Source organism: Montipora capricornis, chromosome 9 (assembly GCF_036669925.1).
Source record: "Montipora capricornis isolate CH-2021 chromosome 9, ASM3666992v2, whole genome shotgun sequence".
NCBI classification, from domain to species: Eukaryota; Metazoa; Cnidaria; class Anthozoa; order Scleractinia; family Acroporidae; genus Montipora; species Montipora capricornis.
The window spans coordinates 35,353,587-35,381,402 of record NC_090891.1 but is presented as its reverse complement, the minus strand read 5'-3'; the positions used below and the strand labels follow the sequence as shown (position 1 = coordinate 35,381,402).

The 27,816-nt window shown below is 39.0% G+C and overlaps 2 protein-coding genes across 14 annotated transcripts in view; both read right to left on the bottom strand.

Moving 5' to 3' along the window:
* Positions 1–24,769, bottom strand: part of LOC138015376 (pleckstrin homology domain-containing family G member 7-like) — a 32,847-nt gene extending 8,078 nt beyond the window's left edge. The window contains exons 1-18 of one of the 9 annotated variants that reach the window (XM_068862382.1): positions 16,222–16,459; positions 15,477–15,647; positions 14,693–15,197; positions 10,077–10,565; positions 9,326–9,561; positions 8,373–8,498; positions 7,027–7,179; positions 6,620–6,697; positions 5,600–5,704; positions 5,462–5,514; positions 4,033–4,148; positions 2,792–2,863; positions 2,625–2,674; positions 2,316–2,426; positions 1,419–1,580; positions 892–987; positions 305–403; positions 101–211 (exon numbers count right to left, since the gene is read on the bottom strand). In XM_068862382.1, the coding sequence (XP_068718483.1) occupies positions 101–211; positions 305–403; positions 892–987; positions 1,419–1,580; positions 2,316–2,426; positions 2,625–2,674; positions 2,792–2,863; positions 4,033–4,148; positions 5,462–5,514; positions 5,600–5,704; positions 6,620–6,697; positions 7,027–7,179; positions 8,373–8,498; positions 9,326–9,561; positions 10,077–10,565; positions 14,693–15,182 (2,547 nt within the window). In that variant the 5' untranslated portion in view covers positions 15,183–15,197; positions 15,477–15,647; positions 16,222–16,459. Of the gene's footprint in view, positions 1–100; positions 212–304; positions 404–891; positions 988–1,418; positions 1,581–2,315; positions 2,427–2,624; positions 2,675–2,791; positions 2,864–4,032; positions 4,149–5,461; positions 5,515–5,599; positions 5,705–6,619; positions 6,698–7,026; positions 7,180–8,372; positions 8,499–9,325; positions 9,562–10,076; positions 10,566–11,480; positions 11,650–14,070; positions 14,183–14,692; positions 15,198–15,476; positions 15,648–16,221; positions 16,460–16,559; positions 16,698–19,250; positions 19,289–19,597; positions 19,664–23,613; positions 24,613–24,634 lie in introns of those variants that run through there. The other 8 variants (XM_068862384.1, XM_068862381.1, XM_068862379.1 and 5 more) reach the window with 8 other exon arrangements.
* Positions 24,759–27,816, bottom strand: part of LOC138015378 (alpha-1,6-mannosyl-glycoprotein 4-beta-N-acetylglucosaminyltransferase-like) — an 8,982-nt gene continuing 5,924 nt past the window's right edge. For all 5 annotated transcript variants that reach the window (XM_068862394.1, XM_068862393.1, XM_068862389.1 and 2 more), the window contains one exon: positions 24,759–26,666. In XM_068862394.1, the coding sequence (XP_068718495.1) occupies positions 25,504–26,666 (1,163 nt within the window). In that variant the 3' untranslated portion in view covers positions 24,759–25,503. The remainder of the gene's footprint in view (positions 26,667–27,816) is intronic.

Here is a 27,816-nt window from a genome sequence, read left to right as displayed (position 1 = left end):
AATTTTATTTGTAACATACAAAATCTCTTAATAGGTGTCATTCTCATGCCTACAAATACATAAAGTTAAAACAAATTTATCTTCACAAACGTCTAATTACCTTCATAAATTCTTGAAAATCTTCCTCTTTTTTCAAGGAATCCAAGTAACTGAGTGCTTTAGAGTAATTTAGACAGTATTTCTGATACTGCGGATGGACCTTTCGACTGAACTAAAAAAATGAGACAGTAAAACAGCAAGTCAGTAAAGCTATATTTCCGTGATAAGAATCGCAACTAGTTGGAGTAACATGAGAGACACTTACCTCTGTGAAAGCTGATACAACTGAGGCAGTACTTCCAAACTGCGTGGGTTGTTCCGTTTGAAACACACGAAAGAGATTTTTGGCGAACATTGTGCTGACCTAGAAAAACAAGATGGGCTCATCATTAAGAGATTACATCTTGACAAATGGACAATTTTCAGAAAAGGTGCATTAAAATAAACGTTTCAGAAAAGAAAATTGGACCAACGTCTACCTTCAAGCATATGGTTTCTAAATCTATGACGATTTGTGATCACAGATTGCTATACCTTAGTTGTCTTGCACGTTCAGAATTTTCGATGACACAAGTTCAAATGAATCGTGAAATAGCACTGAGAAATAAGAGAGATCTGAAATGAAACGAAGGAGCTTGAAGTCCCGCAGATATGAATTATCAGTTTCTCTCTCTCTCTGTTTTAGTTTTTGAAACTCTTTTGTAGTGCTTAGGATGGTCAGACTGAAAAAGACGTTTAACAGTGACGTTCATTAGCGTCAAGTTAAATTCGGCTTGGTATCCAATACAAAAATCTAAGTACATGTAGAAGGAAGTATACAGGATTAAGGCTTACAATTAATGACCTTATTACCTCGCACAGATCGTGAACGTTACAAAAGATTTTGCTGGCGTTTACATGTTGAAGATGTCCCATTTGCTGGATCTCTTTTAAGGGCTCCAAAAATACCTGTGTGGAATGGGATGACGAAGAAAATCGTATCAGGTACTTTCAAACAAATTTCAAAAGAAAAAGAAAGAAAGGTTGTTTTGAAACCAATCAGCGGGATCCATCACCGTCCTTTTCCAAACGAAACAAAAATGTTGTAGCTTCTTCGTGCCTAGCTCATAACAAGTTTTCCTTACACTTCTACCTTGCAGTTGGCTTAGGGGGTTTGTGTTTTGAGTGCAAAAAGCTTCTGACGGTTATGAATCTCACTGCAGTCATTAATAGGTTGAACGGCATGTGAAAATATGTTGCAAAATGGTTTCCAAAAAAAGTGAAAAAGACACCTGTCTACAAAAGAGTGTAGATCCAATAAGGCACGAGTTTGCTTAAGGTTACATACTTCCTCTATTAATTGAGAACGTTCCGGAGGAAGGTGCTCTTAGCGATCTCACCTCTTTGAGAACCAGCAGGTGACTCATGAGGTACACAACTTCGCTGTGAAAGAGCTCCCATACTGCCTCTCGTCTTTTTGTTTCGTGATCTGATAAAGAACTGAGCCCATCACCAAGAGAGCATTTTGGGCTTGGACTCATGAATTCCGTCCAATGACTGTCCTGTATGGGATCAAAACCAACGAGCTTTACAATCCTGATGGAACTCAATGACTAGAAACTAAAAACCGAGTAATTAGACGGAAATTATGAAGTGACACCCCCTTCTCATAAGAAGTGAAAAAAAACGAGAAATCCGTTGTTGATCATTGCAACTGATCAGGTTCGTGCCTTATGAAGCTGAGAAAAGAGAACAAGGAGTAAATATTGGAAATGAATTGAATGCACTTTTCTGTTTACCTGAACGTCAACTCCAATACATATGTTTGTAAAGCACTGCAACGGAGTTGCAAAAGTCATTGTCTTTTTTCCCAGCTCATACAAATCGTCCTTACAAATGTTATTCATTTACCTCTGGTGTTTGTCATCATAATTGACCATTATCTACAGGTGAGTCAGTAAACGTGCACTTCGAGTACATAAATTTATTCATCGATATTTCATTGATTCCGCGGTTCTATTTTTTATCTTTCCTGTCGCAAGGTAATGAAATCCCAGGGACGGCTTCAAATTAAGATTTGGCTACCAGCTTCCTCAATATGATTTAACAAAAATTGCAGTACATTATCCTTTTCGTTATCCTTGGCAATTTTTATCTCTCAGTATGTTTCAAAGATACAAAACGCACTTCCCTACTAATTAGAACAATATAATTTTCCAAGTACTTTTAAGAGGCTAGCATTTATTTCAGTATCATGGCCAGCTTAAAAACAGAACCACTCATCTCATGGCACTAACCTTAAACTCGGCAAGTTCGTGTTCAACAATAGGTTTAGGGTTTTCTCTCATTCTGGATAAACTTTCCTTAAAGTCTTCTCCCTGTCTTGGTTTGTCCTTCAGAGCCGTCAACTGCATGAGAGCGATATATCGAAAATGATTAATACGTAGTCTTTGATAATTTAAACGCATCATTCACAAGTTGCGCTGGTTTAAAATTTCTTTCAAATGCTTAAGTTGCTAAGTTGCTTAATTTCTTGCATGCAACGGCCATTACAGTCCATTACACCGGTATTCATATATTTGTTATCATGCCATATTGTTACTTACCATTTTTTTGTTTCGTCTTAGTATTGACCAACGGGACCTCTTCTCGGGATCTAAAAACAAGATACATTTCAATACCTAAACTTAACTGCATTGTGAAAGTATAATTATTGTTATACTATTCAAATCCCTAACTGGAAAAGGTAACATGTAATTTCTGGAAAAATTACCTATGCCATTGAGCGACATTGTTGATCCATACAGATCTTTCTTCTCACGGATTACACCCAATGACTTTCCCTCTGTTGAATGTAAGAAGAAAACTGACTTTGAAACATTTGAAAACCGTCTAGCTAGTAGCTACAAAGCATATACTATCTCCCCTCTGATTCACATACTTTCTATAGAAAAGAGAAACATCATCCAATCGAGTTCGTCAAAAGCCTTTCACAATTGCACAAATGATTGAAAAGCCTCTAGACTGGAACGTCGGCTAGGGGTAACTGCAAGGCTGGCATTGCGTTACTTTTACATATTGGAAGACAAATGTTTTGCAAGTCAGATATCCAGAAAAGAAAAGAAAACTTGAAATTAGCCAACTGCACGAAGCTCTCTTCCAGCTTTTGCTACATAGATTGCATTCCCAAGATTATTTTCCAAGCAACCAGCACGATCTTATACTTGAAGCAAAAAGAGGATTTTAACAATTTACTGCAAAAATATTTCAACCGGAAGTATTTTGTAGATAGAAATCTTCTGGATCGTTCATCGCATCAATACAAGAGGCCGCAAAAACGACTAAAGTACACTTTGACTTTGCTCACTCGGGATAAGAAAGAGCTTCTCGGCAATATATTTGGTTGCTTATCACTGATTATTATTCTTTTCGCCCAAGTCCTTGTAAAAGATTTTGGATTTTTCAACACTTTGTTTACTGATGGACCTTTTATTGTTACCATACCATCCACAAAATTAGCGAAATACTGCAGGTTTACCGAATTCAGTATTGTACTAACGATCGCAGAGAGAATTCTTTGAACGGAAGTGGTAGAAATGATTTGCTCTAAAAATAAATTCGTAATTAACTAAATTTGATTTAATTAGCTTTTTCTTTTGGAACACGTCACCCTCAGTTATAAGAACACTTAGGCATGTGACTACTGTTCTACATACTTCCCTTTGACTTTTCGGGTAAGTATTCGGTAGCCCAGAATCGTCGTATCACATAAGTTGTTTTTGCGGATGTTTTTGTAAAGGATTGTCATTGGCCAATTTATGTCGAAATACTGTGCCACACCCAACAGAATTAATGTGGTGGGAAGAACTTTGATCTCACCATCTTTCGTCTTTTAGAAGCATATGTATTCGTTTGTCAATTGAAACAACACTTCCAAAAAAAAAAATACCCTTTGTGTTTATCCATCCACTGCTTTCGAGTAGGATATCATCTTTTAGTCATCCCATTTCTTACCCATTGGCTCTCTGTCGAGAACATGCAGGTCCATCTTATAATTGTCGCCAGGCAGTGACACCACAGCAGATCCACGTCGAGCGCCTAATGAACGCGTTTGCATCATGCGAGCTTCACTGGAGAGAAAAAAAATTACTTCTAAGATGAATAAACTTCAGTGAAAATTTCTCACTGTTTTTAGTAGAAGTAGGTTTATTCAAAGGTTGACCCTGCAGCACTTGCATTTAATTAATTAATTAATTAATTAATTAATTAACCTCAGATATTTATTGAAGAGTAATTTTTTTAAAAAAATTAAAAAAGATAGAGTCCTTGTAGCTCAGTCGGTAGAGGAATTTAACCTTTAATGCAATCCGGAGGTCTTGTTTTCAACTTCCACCCTGGGCATAGTTTTTCAATGTCCTTGTGTTTGTCATTGCTGTAGCTCATTACTCTGCTCAGATGGATTTCATGGAAATAAAGATACTACTTAAAAACTTAGAATTTGGTTGGCCTTTTTCTGAACGTAAGAATTAATCTATCGTTTCTATGTAGTAAACTGCATAACAAGCAGTATATGCAAAGTCCCACAAACAGCATAGTAAATTAGTCTTAAAAACACCCAATAGAAGTGTTCATTTTACTAATTGATAAAGACAACGTCAATTTCAGCACTCGAAGTACATAAGCATTGTTTATTTAGTGCTGGGAATGCAGATTTTGAAATTTAAAAAAGCTTAAAGTGCCCATGTGATTAAAAAATCAATTCTTAGTTTCCTTTGATTTCAAAACTATGTTAACTAAACACTAAGCGACCAAAGTTTTAAGCCTTGATTTAAAAGACACCTGCTTATTTTAACTGGAATTTTCCTATGCAATGGTCCGCCATTACTAACTTTACATGGCTTGCTAGAGTCAGAGTGTGTATGCAGTACGGGAGTTTTGGGCTTTCAAAACTCTTAAACTCGTGTTTTGCATATATAATAAGCTGCATTCAGACGCTGAATTTTAAACTAGTGAGCCTTTGGGCCGATTTACACGATACGATTTTGTCGCATGCGACAAGTTCACGACAGGCCTTACGATTGTCGCAGCGTTTTAAAACATGTTTTAAAATGCTACGACATTTTTTCTGACGTACACAACAATCGTAAATCATGTCGTGGGCCTGTCGTAAGCCGTTGTCGCATGCGACAAAGTCGTACCGTGTAAATCGGCCCTTAAGACGTCACTTTTTCCTGGATCCAACCCTCTGAGGTCCAATCGGTCAGTTTTGAACGTGAGTAATGACGGACCGTGAAATCCAAAACTTAAGCTCAAAGTAAACGGCCTTTGGATAACAATTTGCCAGACAGTTGTTAAGAAAACACATTTTCAAAACCTGAAGTAAAAAGGAAGTGAATTTTTTTATCACAGGGGCACTTTAAAATAGTTTAAACTAGTTACTTACTGTTCATCTCGTGATACTTCTTCATCGGGAGTTTCGTCGAATGACTGAGAACTCTAAGCAACAAATTAATATTTAATAGAAACGAAAAAGCAAGTTTAAGACAGTTTTATTATCGTTACAAAATGAAAACGTCCTTACCGGTGTTGTTTCTGAACTAGCTCGGTTTCTCCGATTGTTAAGGAACTCTGCAATATCTGCCGCAAGGCTTTCCGCGTTCTCCCTTTTAATGTCACCCTCAAATTTCTGGAAGGTAAATGTACGCCCTTTTATTTCAATAATCAAATGACTACTTGAGTCAGGAAAACCTAGGTTATTTTCCTCATGAGCACTTACAAGTATTAAGGCAATGTCACGTGGAAACAACTATCAGAAAGCTGAAATACAGCTATTAAATATTTATTGGTGGATCACGAAGATAACCACTAGACAAAAAAAAAAAATAAAAAGTATACATATGGGCCCAGCCACAGTTAACCAGAAAATCTGATAAGATCATCGGACTAGGAATTTTTTTCATAAGGTTTGGCTTCATCGCCTGAACGTTTATATTCAATACGGTTCAATTCATTCCTTTTTTTTTTAGGAAGGTCGTGTTTTTCGCACCATTTAACTTAATGCGGATGAATGATAAGGCGGTTCAAACGACGTTCAAATGTTTCGAGAAAGTAACTATTCAGTTTTTTGAAAGGATGAAACTACAACAATGTACCACCAAACCGCTGTGCTATGATACCATGTAAAACTGTTGTTGTGCTTAACACAATAAGCTCATTACGATACCGTAGACGTAGGAGAAGTATATAAAAAAACCCCCTATATTTTGTTTGTTTGCTTTTCAGCAATAAAAATTGGAATTTTTGAGATTTAGATTATTCTTTGTCTTTAGATGCCTTTTCTATTCAGTGCTAAGGTAACCTACTACGTTACAATATTGAGCGCAAAATTAAAGGTAACCAAGTTCGCTTTTGTAATATTCGTGTTTCGCATGAAATCATAGCCTTGACATTACGTGAAGCAGAGTTGCAGAGTCCATTCTTCTAACCAGACAGTTTTTTGAATTTGTTGAAAATGGTTTTGGACACCTTGCAGAACAACTGTCCCTTTGACAAATTACCCAACATATAGTTTTGGCGTAATAAGTTTGAAGATTATTCTTACCAGTGACACAGACGCGTGGCGGGCCCCCTTGACATAAATTTCGTCATCATCGAGAGACTTTCTTCGCTGCTGGCAAGGCTGGAGTGAAAAGCAATGTCGGTGTCTCTTATTACATCGTCAATGTTAAGGTTAAAGTTTAAGACAACATAAAATTTATCTTTAATTACTAAGAGCAAAAAGAAGGGACAACTCGAATATGATCTGAAATTTAATTTCATACGCGAAATTATCCGGAAAAGCAACGCAAATAGAAACGCAAGGGGAATGCACCAATGTCAAGTGGAGATAATGGGAGGAGGAATTCTGATTTATGCGATCCCCAAGTTCAAAGTCCTGGACGAATTTAGATGGATCGGTAACTTTTTGTCATATTGGTATAAACTGAATTTCAAGATTTTTTTTCATACCATTGATTTTGTATCATCCTGCTCTGCAAGTTTGTGACCGTGTAGGCGTACATAATGTTCTAACGCTCCCATCGGAAGGGAAACTGTGTGCGCAAGTTTTCTCCTCGTCTGGGGGCTGCTTGCGGGACTTGGTTTTGGACTTGGTGTTATGCCCTAATAGAGAAAATTTTATGCGTCTCATATCTTCGCTGCAGTATTAAGCTTATAGATCGGTGGATAAAGCTGGGAAGGCAATGGATTCACTCGTATTATCTGTAATTCTTATCCTAAAGGGAAATTGTTTCATTCAACGGACTGGAAAATATTTAACAATTATTCCATGAGCCCGAGTTTACGAGATGGTAAATAACCAACGAAGCGCGTAGCACCAAGTTGGCTATTACCAATCTCGTATCCAAAAAGGGCGAATGGAATTATTGTTTTATTAAATTCTTTAAGAAACGACCGGAAAGTGATGTGACTTCCGGGCGTCAAAAATATTATGCGCAACTACATTTGCCCCATTCATTTCCATATAAGGTCAAACGCAGGTATAATGGCTGGTAACCAAGATCCAGTGAACCAATGAGAAGGCTAGAATTGTATTATCCAAGGTTGAGAATTTAATAAAACATATTAAATTTTCAACCTCGGTTAATGCAACTCTCGTGCTCTGATTGGTTCAAGCGAAATTTCTCTCTAAATAAAGCAAAAAAAAAAAACAAACCACTCTTTGTGGAAAGTTTGGATCAATTCCGACGTTTTGAAGTACGCGAGAGGCAAAAGATGTTTTTGTGATGAGCCTGCGTCTGTCTGACCACGAGGTATTACACAACAACACATCTTCATCAAGTTTTTTCGATTTGGCTCGAATTTTCTCGCTTTTTCGCTCGTCTTTCGTACTTCCAAACTTTTGGAGTTTAAGGAATTAAATGAAACAATTATTCCATTCATTTCTTGGATATGACATGGTAAATAGCAGGTAATTCAAATATCTGCAAAGATTAAATTACGACGTTTTAAACAGGGCCGAGAATGACACTACATGAATACATTTCGTCAATGTACAGCTGTAGCTACAAATAAAGAACACTATCAAATGTACCGCTTGAATAATTAACAGTTATTCCATTCGCGCTTAATTGTTGGATATGAGACTGGTTATAGCCAACTCGGCGCTACGCGCCTCGTTGGCTATTTACCATTGATAGTGTTCTTTATTTGTAGCTACAGCTGTACATTGACGAAATGTATTCATTTAGTGTCATTCTCGGCCTTGTTTAAAACGTCGTAATTTAATCTTTGCAGATATTTGAATTACCTGCTAATGAAGGAAAACGTGCAGGCCAGGTTACACTGCTTCTTACCTGTTTTGGTCTCAATGAAAATGGTGAGGCACACGGTGATTTCTGGGAAGACTGACTCTCGATACTGTAGTCTTTTACAGACAGAACTGGTGACGAGGATCTCGATGTCAAATCTTCCTGTGAATTCTGGGGAAATAAAAAATCTCCAATCAGTTCTTCAGAGGCGAGGAAAGTGAAATTTGATCAGCACACGCTTCCCTCCAATGTGGCTCGGTATCAATATTGGGACTCTTATATAAAATCGAACCTGAAGCAGTGTATTAAACAGTGGTGACTACAATTATCAAATCATCATGAATCTTCATTTACCATCGTCATCGTCATCATAGCAGGAGCCCATCAGGAGGAGCATCCATCATCTCCCACTTTGTGTCTATGAAATAGCGTTTTTTTCTGACCTATCTATTGTTAGAACCACTTTCGCGCCATTCGTTGTCATGGTAAACGTCAATAACAATTTAAAAGGGAACGGGGAGGCGTTTTCAAAACTTTGAGTCTTGTTTCCCGCATTCAGCCGCCATCTTGGGTCGCCCCTTCATGCGGACTACTTAGGGAACGCCTTTAATTAGCGCGGCAAACTTAAAAAAGTTATTTCTAAAAATAGATAGGTCAGGAAAAACGCTACCTCACCTAGATAAGCCAGTTGGAGGCTCGTACTGATGGGCTCCTGTCATAGCTAAAAGGAATCCGTGCATTAGTCGGTCAATAAAATGTTAGCTGGATAAGATTTAAGGGAAAAGAGTTAAGGCCCGAGGGTCCCCGCCCATTGACGAGTAAAATAGTCTGGCGTTTGACAGAGTGAAATCTATAAATCGCCACTGCGATTAAAAGGGTTAAAGGAGTCGTCTACTTTTAACCTTTCAATCTTAAATTTGTTTTTGTGTTTTAAGTTTGCGACTAGAAGTGGAATACTTTCTACAACTTGTCTAAAAGTGGTAAAAGTGAGAACGTACTCTCGAAGATGGAGACGCCGATCTGGAACTGTCCTCACTTACGGCACTTTCCTCCTGGAGTGATATTGTCACCTCAGGAACTGATGATAGCTCCACCTCATGAAAAGAAGACGGTCTGGAGCGATGTATGAGGTCAGAGGAAAAAAGGTTGTTTGATTTAAGTAATTCTCGTTTTGGGAAGGACTGGTTTTCTGTAAGACTGCTGTTGTTACTAGATGCATTCTCATCCCATCCACCTGTGGGAAAACAAGATTAAGCTAACTTTAGACCATCAAACTAAAATGACATACCACTGACATATTCGTCATCGCTTTAAATGGCATGTGCTTTAAGTACGGAAATTGAAAGAGGTGATGAACATCTAAACCTGAACATAACTTTCACGAGCTTCTTGTAATCAACTGGCAAAACATCTCAACTAGTATATCCAGTCACGGGTTCTCGTAGCCTGTCTTGTCATTCAGATTGTTTCCGGCAAGTATTCCAATCCTCGTTGTAAAATTCGTGGTATATAGTATTCCGAAGTATCTCTACTGGTATAACCAGTCACGGGTTCTCGTAGCCTATCTTGTCATTCAGATTGTTTCCGGCAAGTATTCCGCTCCTCGTTGTAAAATTTGTCGCAGTATTCCGATCCACGTCGTCAGTAACGGACGTAGAGACAATGTATATGCTACAAACTCTTCTTATCTTATTCTGAATGACAGAGGCTGAACCCGAGTCCATTGACTGAATGATCTTAAAAACTCACCAAGTAAACTCGGAGAACTCGACGCACGCTGAAGCGCAGTGGGCCCAAACCTGTCAACTATCATTGGATCAGTCCAATATCTCGTCGGTGCACTGAATTTCCGTCGTTCCAAGGCATTCTGCTGACTCTGAATGGACAGCAATTGGTTTTGTAAAAACTGCACTTTGGTAGCGTCGGTCAGATTTGTATCGTGAAAGACGTCACATAGATTGTCGTCTGTTCCTGTTTCTGACAAATTAACGGAGCTGCGTACGGAAGCGCTTTTAACGTCAAGTTTCTCCAAGTCGTCAGTTGATGTGGATTTATCTTCTGTTAGCTTTCTTTCAATGTCTTCGGTTGAAGTCGAGGCACTCTTCATAATCTTCGCCTGTGGAGAGGTTTGCGCTCCGTTGCATTCTGGTTCCTGCCAATCTTCATGTCGTAATGGACTCCTAATTTGCTTCCCAATTCCAACACCCAGGTTTTTGGTCTGGTCACTGTGATCGGAATCTAAAAAAAAAGGAGTTTGGTATTCCTAGTCTCCCTATGACCTCTTTCACAGAGAGAACGCACGCGCATGCGTAATTCTTTACAAGTCAAGCGACCGTATAAAGAGCAAGGACCAGCAGGTTGAACACGAATGTATCCTCAGTAAAAAAGTTGGAGCGTCATGAAACAATTCTTCCTGTGTTTATACGCAAGAAAATCGTTCAGTAACAAACAATGCAGCTTATGGTCAGTTTTAACTGCCAAGACGACAGCTCATGAAATACCCCATAAACTGTTTGTTATACGTGCGTTAGTGGCCGTACTTTCACGGTGTTGTTGCCGCAAAGTCAAAGTGTTAACATTGCCATTGTGATACTTTGCTGTGTTGTTTCGCCTGACTGAGTAAAACCCTGACCTAAGGTTATTACCATGAACACAAGCACGTTTAAAAACGTACTCACTAGCACTTCCTAGCACTGAATGTTGAAACTCCTTACAGGAGAAATCCTAATCGGAATGAGATATTTACTTTCCTTTACTTGGAATACGATATCAACAACTCGCTTCCTGCATTTAACTTAAAATCGTCATCGATAGCTCGGACTTCGCATTATTTCATAGTTGGTTTATGGGGAGGCTCGTTAAATAGGCTAAATAAATAGCTATTACAAACATGAAAAAAATTGTTTCAAAAATGGTAAAGTTAAAAAAACTAATTGCTCGGCGACAGGCGAAAGGACAGCAAGGTACATTACACCTTTAACTGAGATACGGGTTTATCGTTCAACGACTTTTATCGTCCTATTCTCCATCAACGGGATTCAACAATGAACGCTGAAATAAGGATAGTTTGTCATCAGTCAATGACATGTTATCATGGCCAATAAAATTAAAAACAAAATTTTTTGAATTGTGAATTTCATGAATTGTGGTTACCTCTCTTCGGCGCTCTTAGTTTTGGCTGTTTAGCCTTGAGAAATATAACAAGGCTTCCAGAATCATTTTGGCGTAAGATGGCACAAGGCCTTGGTTTTTTTCCAGCATCGTTCATGACTCCTTGCAATTGTGCCAACACCATTTTGTCAAATTCTAACCAGCTTTCTCGCAGGTACAATATTATCTACAGCCCACTACAATGCATGTTATATTAACATTTACGAAACAATAGCGCACACTGACCCGTAAACGATAATGTTGATATTATCTGCACGTCTGAAGATCAGGAATAAATCTTACGAAAACAACTCATTAACGAAAGGTATTATCAGCTGACGTCTGACGCAATACTCTCATTCTTTAATTAAGACATGCAGCCAGAGTGTTGTTCCCGCAGTGGTGCAAGACCTCATTGACAAACGTTAACTGTGAACGTGATTAGACTCGAATCCAAATATTGAATGAAGAAGAAAATCTTTAGTGATATCAAAATTTTATGGGTCACGGATCGGCCTGCGATTTTCATTAAATCCATTACAATCCGGCTAGCAAAAAAGGGTTAGAAGGAGATGGTGCTGGTACAGTTTTTTCGAGAGCTTAGAAAAGCTAACAACCATTAACTCTTAAGATTTGCAGCTCAATGCACCTGTCTTAGTTTAAATAAATCTTAACCATGAACGCTCCGTTGCGGAAAGCTGAAGGTGGGACGTGATAGAAATCAAGTTTCCATTCATCCTAGGGCATGTACTTTAGGCAAACAAGTCAAGGGTCGTTGTACGCCATTGTACCGGGCAAATTCTCCAAGGCTAAGAGATATAACGTGATCAAGAGTTGTGCTCAATCGATCGTGCTTGAAAAGCAGGGGTAATTAATGAACGCACCAAAGCTAATTAAGACTGAGATGTGATAGGAATCAAGATTTGCATTAATTATAGGTGAAATTGTGCTTTTATCTTCATAAAATGAAGAAATTATAATTAATTGTAGCATTTATAAATTAGTCACTTAGTTAACTTAGTAAAACATGCGGGGCTGAAACATACGGAAAAAGTGTAAATGAATTTAAAACTGACGGCTGTAACAGCATAAAATAAAATACCGTCTTTTACACTTTGAACACTTCAAATTCAGCTGGCTAACCGTTCTTCGCAATGATGCTAAATCAACAAATTTCGTCCCATCCATAAATGCATATTATGTTAAAGACTATTCTATCTTATACCAATCTGCCAGAGACAGGATACAAATTCGAACTGAGCTATGCACAGGGTGGTCAGGTATTAAGTTGAAAAATCTTCTAGGTTTCGTACCGCGGTATGTGCTAAGGACGATTGGAAGAGTATAACCATCTTTGTTCTTGCACCTGACGCGGTAAAGACTTGTTTCCATATCTCAAAGTGCCCTTGGACGTGAGGTGCCTGGGAATGAAATTAAATCACTGGAATCGAAATGCTAACAGTTCAGCCGAAATATTGTTTTAGGCCTAATTAGGCCTAAGGTTAGCATTTCTACGGGGTTGGGCTTTTTCAACAGTTGCATTATAACCTCAGTCTGCATTTTACACTGACCGATTCCAGTGATTCAATTTCATTCCCAGGCACCTCACGTCCAAGGGCACTTTGAGATATGGAAACAAGTCTTTACCGCACCTGACGTCACGGCGGCCATGTTGTTCGAAAGAACAACAGCGAAAAAGTCTTGTGAGAATTTGATTCTATTATTATGCAAAGCTTAAGCTACATTCTTCTATTGTTTTGGCACCAACGTGGCCGTCTTATCACGTGAATAATCAAAGAATTATACTCATTCGAAAACTGAGAATAATCGACGCAAATTTAACATCTTTAGAACCTGATTACACGGCAAATTTCAGCCCCGGCTGAAATTTCAGTCCGCCGGTTTTAAAAGAAATTCTCTTGAAATGAAAGTGGCGATTACATGAAGAAGGTTTCATCCCGGGCTGAAAATCCAGTCGGTTTCTGAAACCGGGCTAACGGGGAACCGGAGTGAACTTGCCCCGGCGCGAAAGTCACGCCGGCATCATGTAAACACCCCCAAGATTTTCAGCCTGGGAAAACGGGCTGAAAAATCCGCATAAAGTCCATAATCGAAATGAAATTTCAGCTCGGACTGAAAAAGGAACGTGAGCATGCGCATCCACTTTGTTTTCAGCCCGGGCTGAAACTCGCCATGTAATCATCAGGCCCTTAGTTGTAGCAATTTCGCACAACATGGTAAGCCAAAGGCTGAGTAACTCCCATGTTGCATCACACTTAAAAAATCAAATATAATTTGAGAGAGGTTGAATTCTACTGATTAAGTAGGAGGACAGTTGTCTAAAGATTTGTTTCCGTCTCAGAGGGGCAAGAGTTAAAAACACAATTCAAGCCAATGATTTGGGATTCTTTCATTCCCGTTAACTAACGCTTCGTAAAACTCTACGATAAAAGAAGCCGTTGTCGAAGTTGAAATTTATGTTGCTGTCCCTTCACAAAGGTTCAAAAGAGTGTTAATCCACGGTTTTGGGACGTCATCTAAAGATATCAAATTCTTGACGAGAATGTTTTCACCATTCAATAACTCTTCTTACCTGAGCCACCAATTAACTCAATCTGATGATTCGATAAATTGAATCACCTGATAACACATTGACCTAAGTGACTTTCATCAAACAAAGGTCTCACAATTTGCTTCAAGTGAGAGCATCCGGTTTCAGTAAATAAAAATTTCATTCCTTACACTTTTTGATTGTTTGCAGTTTCCTTTGGTTTATGATGTGTTACATAGCAGCATTGAAAGCTGATGATTGGTTTGTTTGGGAGAGTGATACTTAAAATATAAACAGATATTATCATAACAATATGCTTCAACAACATTGTTTAGTTAAGTGAAGTGGATGTATACCTACACACTGAACGGAAAGCCAGCCTGGTATTTCGAAACAATAACTCAAATATTAGATTCATGAAGCCGGGAATTAAAAGCCAAATTAATTTTTGGCTGACACAGTATGACCCTGTTAAAACGACCCATACTTTCTTCCAAGGTAACGTGGAATTCAAAGGAATCACATTTGTCTTCATTGGTACATAAATGACCATAGGTGCTTGTTTAACCAAATCAGCTTGTACTTATTGGACCACATCAAGCAAAGCGCCGTTATCTTGTAGAATTCTTTTTCATATCGAGTAGAAAGAGTCCTTTGCACATACCTGATTCATCGTCGTAAAATCCAAGCAAAGTCCGTTCATATTTTCTTAAATTCAGCTTTAGCTGTCTGTTTTCCTTCGCCAGTCGTTTAAACGTCTTCAAAGCCTTTATTTCTCTCTGTAGAGCATTTTGCAAACGTTCTCGTAATATTTTATTCTCCGCTCTTAAAATCTGATACCTCTCGTTCAGGTGTGAACTTTCTGGTATATTAATCAAAACGTCCTGAATGTGTGACCCGCTTTCTGGTCGTGATACTACGGTGTTCATATTTTCGTCGGCATAAAAGTGAAATCCGTTCTCTCGGGCTTCGAAGGTCAATTCGTTGGCAAATACATCGTCGTCGGGTAACCCTTGATCGCTGTCACCCACGTGCGGAGCTGTCCTTGAATTTGGAATGTATTCTCGGGTCCTCCGTTTTCTCAAAGGGGGTGAGCGTCCTCCTTGAACACGTTCAGCGATTCCTGATCTCACCATGTCGCTCTCGGATGTCATCTCTTGTTTAAATACCTGCAAAAAAAAAAAACTTTTTTATCATAATCAAACTAAAACGGTTTGATGAATTCAGTATTTTCCCGTTCTATGCTTCAGTATTCGGCGAAAATTTTGATAAATTCCCTCTATATAAGTAAAGCAAAAAACTGTCAGATTTAAGGGCTTTTTGAACCTCCGGCGTTGTTTCTCAATTTCCAAAAACGGTGGTTTCATTGGATGTAAAAATTGCGCACAGGGAAGTTCACCCATTCAAATAAAAACATTGACCTTAGTTTTATAATCATAGCCAATTACCTTTCAAGCAACCAAATTCATCAGAAGCGACATCGAATAATTATCATTTGTTTCTTTTTAAACCCGGATATATTTGATGTGCTCGAGTCCGGCCTGAAAACCTTTAAGCCAGATACATCGGAAATCGCGGTTAACCACCGAGCCGGGATCGAAGTTTCCCTCATTTCCGCTCTGTTGATAGAAGATAAATGAAAGATATCGAGATTAACAGTCTTTTGAATCCAAAATTATGCATGTAAAAACAAAACAGCCTTTTGTTCGTCTGATTCCGGTTCGTTTAGAGCTTCAAACGACTTGGTGATCGTCCCACTGTGATAAAGAATGATTCGAATGAAAGCAATCCTTGACATAACTTTGAGAGAGATGACTTCTTCGTTTCAAATTCAGTGTAATACTTCTTATGTTTTCCTTGAACGGATTTTTTAAGCCCAACATCAACAGCTTTAAATTCTCATGGGGCCGCTTTTTTATCGACGGTATTTTGCCTCATGTAAGTTTGAATCGATGTATTTTGAATATAGGAGATTGGCAGTTTATGTTAGAACATTGGTAGCAAAAATTCTCCTGAGATAAAAGTCAAGGAAAAGGTAGGGTTGTATCTTGAGACAAGGACATTAATTAGCAGTCATCATTCCAAACAAAAACTTCTCTTCAACTATTATAATCAGGAGCCGGAAACAATAGTTTTTAAACTCGTCCGATCTCGAACGAAATAGAAGAAAGAAAGAAATAACTCCTGTCTTACCTCAGTCGTTGTTTCGATCAAAGAACTTCAAGTATTTCGTAGGCAAAAAAAAACTAAGCTGTGCCCTTAAGCTGGTAAAAGTAAAAAAATTCACCGTGCTCTACATCGCAGATCAGATCCGACCAGGCGATTCTGACTTGCTAACATACTATTGCAACAAACTCTCTGAACAGGTTGATCCTTAACCAACGATAAGACTGTAGAAGGACAACTGTTATGTTGTGAATAAACCCAAAGATTGAGGTACTTTCATTATGATCGTGCTTTGTTTAACTAACAAGGTAAACAAGCAGTTTCTGCCGAATACTCTATGAGAGCTTGGTACTCGACGTACTCACCTGTTGTCAAGACAAAGGCTTGTTTAAAATAAAGTATTTTCTCTGTCTCACTTTCTCACTGGCAACAAGTGTTGTTTTAAAATATTCCATTTGCGACTTGCGCCTTGATTGTGTCGTAAGTGATTCGATGAAATGTTCAAAGAAATAATCGGAAGAGCTAATTATTATGACTGAAGTACCTCCTCTGGGAATTGACAAGCAATGTAAATAAATTATTCACAAACAATAACCAGCCGTAACAAAAGCAATATTTTTTTCGCGCGCCTAAAGCTTGTCGCTTTGAGATTTTTATCTAAAATAACAGCGCAAACATTCGACAAAATCACGAAGTCTTTAAGGTAAGCAGGGGCCTCTATCAAACGTTAACCTGCTAAAAGTCATTTTTGCGGGATATCTGGCGGATTATTGAAGCAAGTGTTCGCAAGTTTAAGTAGACAGAACTCCAATTATGGGAGATCAACGAGATTACGCTTACGGAGAGAAAGATCGACAAAAAAGAAACCTCATTGAATAATTATTAAAAAAAGTGACTCTTGATACCAATAATGCAAGTCTTCTAACAATAAAATGGTTTTCGTATTCCTAGCTCTAACCGGCATTTTAGTTATTTTATGGATGTTACCAGTGAGGAGGTCCGCGCATCGGAAAAAAAAAACTAAACGTATTAAACCATAGGTCATGGGTACCGCACATCCTAAGCGGTACTGAAAAGGGATGGTTCATCATATTTTTCCCAATAAGGACCATCCCAGGCTCTGGTGAATACTATTTAGATATATCTTTTAATCAAAATCCATCGAAATGCTCGCAAAAAACGCAAACCATACTTTATAAGTATGCATTATTCCTGAACAATTTCTAACAAGTAGATAGTATAGAAAATAGGGGTAAAAGAAATGGAAGAAAGAGGCTTAATGAAAACAGGAAAGTGTGGTGTATCAAAACTTTACTCCCCTAAAATAATTTCATATGAAAATTGTACCCCCCCCCCCCCCACCAATCCTGTGTCTTAAAATCTCAAACGATCGCTCCCTGAATTTTCACTTTCCCTAGGCTCCACTTTTGTTCAAGCAATTGTTACAACTATGCACTAAAAATTACTTTTTGAAGCCACACAATACTCAGTGAAAAAAAGGGCAAACTAACTGTTTCAATTTATCCCGGAAACGATCGACGTGTTCATGTGATTGGCAAATTTGAATAACAAAAGCAATGTTTGCAAAGAGATATCTTCCCTATATGCGGAATTTTTATGAGCTTGAACTTGGACTTAAAATGACCATAGAACGGTCGAAACGTCATCCACTTCATCGCTCGTTTTTATATGTAAATGTTTATCTACAAACTTATTAAAATATTCTTGCGAAAAAACAAAATGAATCGTTGCGAGTGGAGCTATTATTAAATTAAATCTTAGGCCCGGTTCAGACGCCGCTCCACTCATGTGCCGAACCTAACTGATTAGTTAAGTGATGCAAAAGAGCAGCGTCTGAATCATTTTGGTACGACGGTTTTAATTTGGTGCGGCAAAAACGTCAAATTCGACAGGGCTGTCGCATTATTTGACATTGGAGCGACAGGTGATTCTTAAGGCGCTCTCAGCCTCGTATGCCGAACCAAATGATAATTTATAAATCTTCCCATAAGTCCCTCCGAGAACTTGCTACGCATGCTCGTAAGTTTTACGAGGAAGAGTCCGAGGAAGAGACTATGGCGGTAAGAGACCTAGAAAAGTGAGACCAGGTGTACCTAGAGATGAAGAAACTCAAGAAAGCCTTTATATATAGTCACGTGACAAGTCCTAGCCGTCTCATTGGCACTTTAGGATGCTAGGTGAAGTCTTTATCCTGTGTGTCACGTACAAATGCTGCTAAAAAACTGAAAGCACCTTTTATCTTTCATCATGATTTGTAAAGAATTTAACTATCATATGAAAAGAAATTTAAAATTTCCCCATCTGAAAGATCATATCTGCTTTTTCAAACAAAGATTAAGATGACATCCGCTTTGCGTCTCAGGCTTCTTTAAAAACTTCCTAAAGGTACAAATAACCTAAACGTTAGTGCCAAATCTCTGTTTAAAGGTCCAAAACTCAGTGTCTTAAATAATAAGTTCTGAAGAGCTGAGAATAGAATTTGCACAGAGCGAGTGGGAATTCTGGTTTTGAGTGATACTGGTGTGATTCAAGGTGATTGTTATTCGGTAATAAACTAGATGATGTGACTCGTGGCCGATCTTGCGATAGAGTGTAACTAACTAAAATTCTACGAAAATTCTCATTAACGTCTTTTCTACGTCTTAAAGCCAGAAATGCCAAAACAGTTAGTTCAAGAAAGTTTCGTGCGAAAGTTCTCTTACGAAAGTTTTACTCATAACTTAACTGGACCTTTCAACAGTCAATTCGTTGGCTCGTTTGAAACGGCCCATTGATGATATTCTGAAATTTGAATAATTATAGTGGATTGCCCAAGTCACCAGCTTTGACGTACTAACAGCCATTTAAAAGGGCTTCCTATTTTGTTGCTAATATATATGTTTCTTTCTGGGATGTGCTTGTAAAGTCTTTATAAGTAACGTCATGAACTGTGGCAAATTCTAATGAATCTCATTCTTGTAAATTTCAGCTCAACCGGCGAGCTCAGTAACCCTTGAAAATGGATTTGAAACCGCATTTTAATTACAGTTGCTTACTGAGTGGCGGAAGTTTTTTCCTGTACTTTCTGATATTTCATAGAATAACAACTTGGCTTCCCATTCACTTCTTTACCTATGAAGCAAGCGATACCGAAGGAATATGTTTCTATCACCGATCACTGTCAATATAAGATTAAAGTGTATATGATTGGTTTCCACACTTGAAGTGGGGCACACAAAATACTGATATGAAAAACAGAGTCAGTGTTTATACTGAAATAAGTCTTACTTGCTGAAATAAGAGCATTTGAATTAACATAAGCCGTGGGTTTCCTTACCAGTCCTATTGCACCCACCCTCGATTTCACTGACCAAGTCGGATTGCAAGAGTAGCTTTTACTTACGTGCGCTGGTCGCAGTCTTCCATTCACCGAAATGCTTCCTCAAACTAAATATGCTATTGCTGTTTTGGTAAACGATTTTTTTTGCGTGAATTTTAATTAGTACTTGGTTGAATTGTCTATGATGCATAATTCATCATAGAGGCTTGCTCAGAGATATATTAAAACCAGAGCTACGCCAGGCAACAGATCAAGTAAATCTCTTGAAACACAAGATACGATTAATATATTTGCTATGGAAAATGGCATGCAATAATTTTTTTTTCTTTCTGTGTGAAAAGTAGTTCCACGGTCCTTGTTGATATCAACTGAAAGAGAATGCCACCGTGACTTAGCAATTATTATCATCGATTGGAATCATTCCACCTCGTCAGTAGAACTGGACTGATATTGAGGTACTAGAAAATTCCACGGCGTCATCGTCTCCTAAAAAAATGTTGCCCAGAATATTATTTGCTGGAACGTTCGAAGAACTTATCCTCCAGTCAAGGATGGTGACCAAGTTAAGCCTTATAGCAAATTATTTCCGAGCCAGTAAAGTCAGTTTGTTTACAAAAATGGCGAAATCCTTGTCACGTAAAACCTTGTTTTGAAGCTGGAAATGAATTAATTTTTAAATGTTAGAACTTCAGTCAACGCATTATTGTGTCGCAGCACTTTTAATCAACAATAGCACGTCAAGCGCAACTTCGTCATAATCCCTCCTGCCAGTTAACAGCAACAGATGAAGCCTGAGGACACGTACACATAAGCTTGGTTGCTGCTCTTGCTTTGTAGTGATAATCAGATGACATTAATGCTAATTTTTTGTTATTTTAAAGCAAGCCTAAACCAACTGTTTGAAGCAACCGGCCTACAAGTTTTGGAAGCATTATTCCCGAAAGCCCTAAGATCGAAATGCCAGTTCTCTCACTGAACAATTTTGGATACATATGTTTCGGCACAAATAAGAAAAATCTTTTTGAGAATCAGAAAAAGGAGATATTGTGAGGAGAAATCATATGTTGGCGACTCTTGAGGCATAAATGAAGCTCGATCCAAAACATCCGATAACTTCAGACTGAGTAATTATACAATTTATCACCTTCACTTCAAACCTCTATCTGTGACAGACATACAGAAATTGCAAAAGCTGCCGTTTCTAAGCGGGTGAATTTGAAATCGTGTCTTTTTTTATGATATATCCAGGATTTTACGCATAGCCGCAGTTGTTCATGGCGTGAAAGAATTTTATGTGGAAGCGAAACGCATCACTTTCTTCAAGTGTTTCCTGAGGGGCAATGATTTAATAGTTTCCGAGCATTTTACCCAAAATATTGACAGCATAAAAAGTCGATGGGTAGTCTTTAGAGTTATATTTTAAATTTCTGTTTTCTGGACAATTCATCACGTTTCAGGTTCAAAGCCCAGAACTTTCAGAACAGAACATCTGGGTGGTCCCTTGTGGTCGTCCTCTGGTCCTCCGATCTTAGGGCCTCTTTACACGAGCCCAGGTTAGACACCGACCCGGGTCAGTTCAGCGTCGAATATTACGTTTACATGAGCCCGGGCTGGGTGAGGGTTGGGTCATTCTCGGCTGACCCGGGTCAGTTCCCTTTCGCTGGGTTGAAAGGGCTGGTGACTACTTGTCAGTGAGGAAAATGGCGGACGAACCATGCAATCATAACAATCATCAATTTGTGTTAACGTTATCAGCCATTTTGGTACATGCTGCGCATGGGCGAGAACGCTGAACCGCAAAAAAGTCAAACAATCCTGGGTCAAATATGCCAGTCTTTACATGAAGAAATTGAAGAAATTTCAACCCTTCTAGCCGGGTCAACCCGAGTCTTGAGAAGGGTTACCCGGCAAGGGGGGCTGACCCGGTTTGACTACTGTTTTCATGTAAACGCTTATAAACATTTGACTGCAAAAGGGTTACCAGCCGCGGTGATTCAACCCGGGGTAAAAAGCAACCAGGGCTCGTGTAAAGAGGCCCTTAAAGGCCCCCTAATGTTAGCATTGACAACGAAGCCGACTACGAGTACGAGTTTTCCATTCTTAGCATGCGCATAAGGTTCGGAGGCCGATATTTTTCGAAGTGCGCGTGCTCAGAACGGAAGACTCGTGCTCGAAGTCGCACTCGTTGTCGATGCTAACATTGGGGACCTTAAGATCGGAGGACGAGGACGACTACGACTACGTGTACGAGTTTTCCATTCTGAGCATGCGCATAAGGTTTGGAGGCCGACGAGGCCGACATTTTTCGTAGTGCGCATGCTCAGAACGGAAAAGGAAAGGAAAGGAACTTTATTTAAGCGTCTAGTCGTTCTAGCGCTGGAGCACTAATTGGGGACACTGTAAACTGAAATCAGCAATGAACGCAAATCAAGTCAAAAACAGGTACTTGAAGTCGTCCTCTTCCTCCGATATCATTTTCATCGATTCACGGCTAGCCAAAGGGAAATGGTTTTGAGCAAGACCGAAGGACGGGTTTAAACCCTGACCTTAAAACTGGGAAAGGCAATCCTGATAAAAAGTTCCGACAATCCTATCCGCCTTGGTATGAAACCACAGTATTGAACGCGGTCAAGACCCAATCGAACAAGAGTCCTAAATGTGTTGTATACAGATGATAACGTGACTGGCTAACAAGGACGAATGAACGTATGGGTAATATATTAAGCATGATTAACATACAAAAGTACGAAATTTCTGCACCGAATGACGTCAGTGACATGGATAACTTTGCAAAACAAAACTGTTACGACAAAGAAAAGTCCACAAGGGCACAGGGAGTCCTTGCTACATAAGGTCGATCACCTTGAGACATGAAAACCAATAACTACACATCTCTTTTTATGTGTGAAATAGATCGGGTATTTTACCCGGTTCTTGTCATGATTTTGTAAGAATTGTTCCTCCGCACTAGGGGTCAGATTTCTTGAATCCATATTTTTTCATTGCTTCAGGAAATAAACTTCTGGGTCCGTGTCCTAGCCTTTTTGTGACGTCGCCGTTCTCCTAAAGTTGTTCATAAGGATGGGCTAATAGGAAATCGAGAATGAACACAGAAATAAAAACAGCGATGTAGCCTTGCCAATGCATTGGTACAAAATTAACAATCACTGTATTGTCCAGTTTCATCTATATACTAACTTCAGGGCAAAAGTAAATTAAATAAGTTGTCCTGAGACGAACATGAGCTTGCGATCGCCAATTCTTAACCAATGTGAAATTACGTGTGTCGGTAAACGTTCTTGCTAAGAATTTGGGAGACATCTGATGCAGAAATCATTTGAATATATTGGCTGTGGAATCTGCGCCATTGTTTGTGAATTACTCTGCTAGTGCGTACTTTCATAAAAGATAGCAATAAAAATATCACAGCCTCAGACAATGAAATATTTTACGGAAAATTGAGGTTCGACAAATTTTATGATGTTAAACTCTCACATAATTTAGTATTGGTCACTTACGACGCAGCGCAAAAAGTGAGAATATCACGAACGCACGAAAACGGATCGTCATACAATTCAACTGGAAACACTATACTAGAGTTCATGCGCTTTGTTGCTCCACAGACATTTGAAATACTGATTAAGTTTAACCGAATTTACGTGTGTTAACAATAATATTACGCAAATGAAATAACCTTCTTGCTTCCCAGAATGTCTGAAAAACGTTGACTTAAAAGCAAAAAATTAAAAGTGGTACTGGCATCGACGCAGAAGTGAAAACGCAATGCTGGAATTTTGGAACAATATATGTCCTGTCTTCGCGCATGAATTTTTTTTCTATAAAGGCATATAATCTATAATTCGCTCTCAAATCAACAAATCCCAAATATTATTGACAAAAAACCATTGAATCAACAAACAAAACTCGGAAATGGAATTAAGATAGTCATTGCCGATTCTGCATACAATTGGACGAAAGCCGTCACGGATAGAATGCAACTGCAAGTGAACTTCTTGTAGAACCGATGATTTTTTGTCATCATTATAGCTGATTTTACATAAATGTGCTGTAAAACTTACCTTTAGTACTCGTTCAGGTTAAAAAGTTCCAACCTCCATCCATGGTTTAGCTCAGTATTTCTTTCGTTTTTAGTACTAAAAGTCCACAAACTTCAATGTAGGGAAAATAGAGGAATTATTTTTTTGTGAAACGTGGGCGATTTCAGGTGGTTAGAAAACACGAAACTAGAACATTGAGACCGGAAAATTGACAACAGTGCAATATATTTGTCTGTTGAGGAGGCATTCAATCGGAAATGACAATTTTTTGAAGTTCCTACGCTTCGAAAGACGACGCCTCGTGCGTCAGAGAATTTGGAATTTGCGACCATCCAAAGGCAAGATTGGCCAATCAGACCTTCGTTTTGGTCCCAATATGACCAAGTGATAAACGCATAAACAGACCGCCATTTAACAATCATGGGGATTGGTCGCACGGGTTCATCGAACTGATATGTTAATTTTACTTATAACAGCAAACTTTCATGCAGATTCGTCATGCCAACCGCTTGTCATCTAGCTACATGAGGATACGAGACAGAACCTCGCCGGCATGATTGGATGCAATGCCTTAAATCGGTTCTCGCTATTCTGTTCCATCCTGGTCTTTTCAGACCTTTCAATTAATAGGCAAACTTTTGATTTATGAACATGTGAAAGCCAACTTCCGCCCAACTCCGCTTATTATATCGCCGCCCTAAAGCAAAACCTCTGTGATGTTGTCGCAAATGTCCTGAGCAACATACAGCCGAAAGGAACCACCATGTTGCTGTAGAAATGTATGATTGACTCATCGCGTGCCTCATATCAGAAGATACATAACAATATCCTAACATTTTTGTATATAAATTTTTTTTGTCAAATGACCTTTTCCAGGAGTGCGTGTGCCATGATTTCACTTCTGTCGCTTACGGTTAACGCTACAGGTCATACAAAACATGCAGATCGGTAGCTAGATGAGTGTAAAGCGACATTGCCTTTATCCAGAAGTGGCATTATGCAAAACCGTTGATAAAAATTCATTTTTTTTAAATATACTGACCCACAATTGTTAAACCATTAAGCAGAGGTTTCTGATTGTGGCCTCCTTCTTTTAACTTCTCATCCATTCTTGTCGCTTTAATATCTTTTAACAAGGCACTATCTTCATGAGTAGGCCGGACGAATCAAGCTAGGAAGAACAACTTTAATTCAGTGCATTTTCAAATTTCAAACCAGAACGTTCGCCACATATTATAACTGCGAATCTGTTGTCCCGTGAGACGCGCGTGCCTACCTTGAAGTATTAGAACTTTGTACAGCACAACACACCCAAGGCATCCGCACACTCACGCACACTCACGCAAAAGCTCTCTCTGAAAATGGCATCTTCGTCACACAGCACTTCCCAGAAAACAAGATCCACCACATTCCTGTCATGAGCTTAGACCGCCTGTGGTCTGAAGCTTTATGGGCCAGCATTTTGTTTAGAGTCGGTGTGAATTTCTTGCATGGCTTTTTTTCGGCGATTATCTCCAACACGTTCAGTTCAGCTGTAAAAGAAAAGGCCGTGCAATTGCTTTTCCGGCTAAACAATAATTTACAACTAACTAATTAACCTGGTGAAACGTCAACAGCAGTTTTGTTAAAACTTAAATATTCCTGGCAAACGGAAAAGAAATGGAACTATCGTTCTATTTGAATTCCGAAGAACACAATAGTGGCGTGGTATTCTGCAGTTCCTGGCTAAACTGTAGCCGATGATACTCGGCCACTTACTGGCATGTGACCTGTAGCGTCACGGTGTATTGTCATATGACCTTGCATGTAGGAATTTCTGCTTGACTAGTAAGCGCCCTAGGTTTTGGTATCTTGGAAAACGGGATGTTCTCGTGTTAAGAGCCACAGGAAGCCGAAAAGAGGTCTTTTTCCCTACAATACATCTATTTCTCTCACAAAAATCCATTCACTTTGATCTTTTGTGACCAAAATTCTGAAACACAGCACTTTTCTTGTCTCTTGTAAAGACGCGTTCACTTTCCCATTTTTGAAATCTTTGATTGACTCGTAGTTCTTGCAATCTGCGGGTATAGTTGCTTCCAACTCATTGTCATGGTTCACAAAGCTCGCTTGCAAGGATCCAGACTTCAGAAAATCATTTGGTGCAGTGTATGAGCCTGTCTCGACGAATACTTCATGGACAAAAACAGGTGAATTAAATCTTATTTCAATGTAGTCATTTTCTTTAGCTCTCTTTGCCCAGAAGAAGCCAGTACCCTTGTTATAAGCATCTTCTGGTTTTGTACCATCATTTGAACTCATCGAACTGGTTACAATCGCCAGCGGATTTAAACCTCTGTATTTCACATCATATGCGTCATAAAACTTCTCCTTCGACTTGAAAGAATTTTTGTTTTCTATAAAAGAGGAGCTGTCTCCGATGTGCTGGAACAGCGCAGCCGGAGGAAGTACAAACTCTTTGTAGTCTTTTCTATCGTATTTGATTTTTCGCCACAATTCAAGCAGCCAGTCTCCTGGCATTTCGTTATACATGAGATAAAAAAAAGAAGCGATGTTTTCAAGGTCCGTGGAGTGATACACTTTGGCTGTGTGGCCCATGAAGGCAGCGTCTAAAATGGGCCATGGTTTGTCCTTTTGTGATACGATGAAATCTCGGAGTTTCGGGAAAAAACTCGGAGCCGGAATCAAATCATCTTCCAAATGAAGATAATACTGCGACAGACCTCTACAGTAGCACATTATGAATGCAAAATCAATCACCAGTTTTGAACGCCAAGCAACCCTTTGCTGAGTATCTCCAAATTTGGTTCTTAAATCGGAAAGTGGAGGATAGAATTCTTGCGGTGCATATATTACGTAAAGCAGTCCTTGGTCGATGTGTGTCTTGAACTGATCAGAAATTTCTCTTAACACAATGGACTTAATCGAATCATCAAGATCGGCTAAGAAGATCACCACGTATAAGTCAGACATGTCCTCCTTCCTGAGATTATCAAGCAAACGTTTAATTCCCTCTGGAAGGTAGTTTTTTTTCGACGGTCGTGTGATTGAGGAAATTCCAATAGAAAGAAATCCTAGAAGAAATTCAAAAAAAAGAAAAAAGAAAAAAAACAAAAGAAACAAGATGTATGAGCGGATAAACGAACAAAAGGTGACCTGATCCAAAAAATTACCGACTCAGAGAAATCAGTATCGAAACAGAAATATGTCGACGTTCACGCACCCACGCACATGATCACGCGGTTTACAATCACGTGACCAAACACTCGACTGATGAAGACGTTGTGATAACGCAGAAATATTTCTGTTTAAATAGCAGCTTGTCTACGAGCCCTTTTTGCCTGTCTGATTTCATCATTATACCCCCGAACACGAGCGCGCACAACAACGGTGTTAGTTTTTTGAGGAGCGCGCCTATCCATGGCAGCTCGCAAAGTACTATGATATTAAACAAGAAACTAGCTCATCTAGATTAGCAGGTGGATTTTTACACAAGTCCGACTTAGGAAAGTCAGCATCCAGAGCTTCCACATCAACTGATTTCCACTTCCTGTAAGAAACAGCTCTAATGCTTGGGGAGGGTTTAGCACTATACAAGAAACAACGCATGATCTGATTGGTAACGATCCACGTAAGGCGTCGATTGAATAATCTGGTCTGATTAGCGAGTAATAGCCAAGTCCAACGTGTGCCCATGTACGTGGATGGGACCGACAACATGTTGCTGAGGAATAAGGGACTTAAAAATATCAAGCATTTTTATAGCATCGCTATCATCCAATGTGTCCATATGAAAGTTAAAATCGCCTTCAACCAGCAGCTGTTCTTTACACATTACGACTGTTTCTAAGTAGTCACAGAATTCTGAGAAGAACATATTTGTTGGTATCCAAACGTCAACAGCATCAGTCTGAGGGGGATATATAATAACAATCCGTAAGTCATGAGAGGGTGCTTGTATTGTCCATTCTGAGAACTCAAATCTGATTCCGGGAAAAATTCGGAAAGTTTGGTGAACCTCCTGAAGTGATACTGAAGTTCGGGCATTCAAGAACATCCAGAAAATCCCGTCTCATTGGCTCATTCCTCCTCGGGCGCAATAGACCATATTGGTATTCTCAGTATTGGACTGGAACTAGCTTGCAATGGAGGCAACTCGTTCTCGCCCTTAAATTCGCGATCCTGAATTGTTAATTTGCTTTGAATTCACTATTATCGTGAATT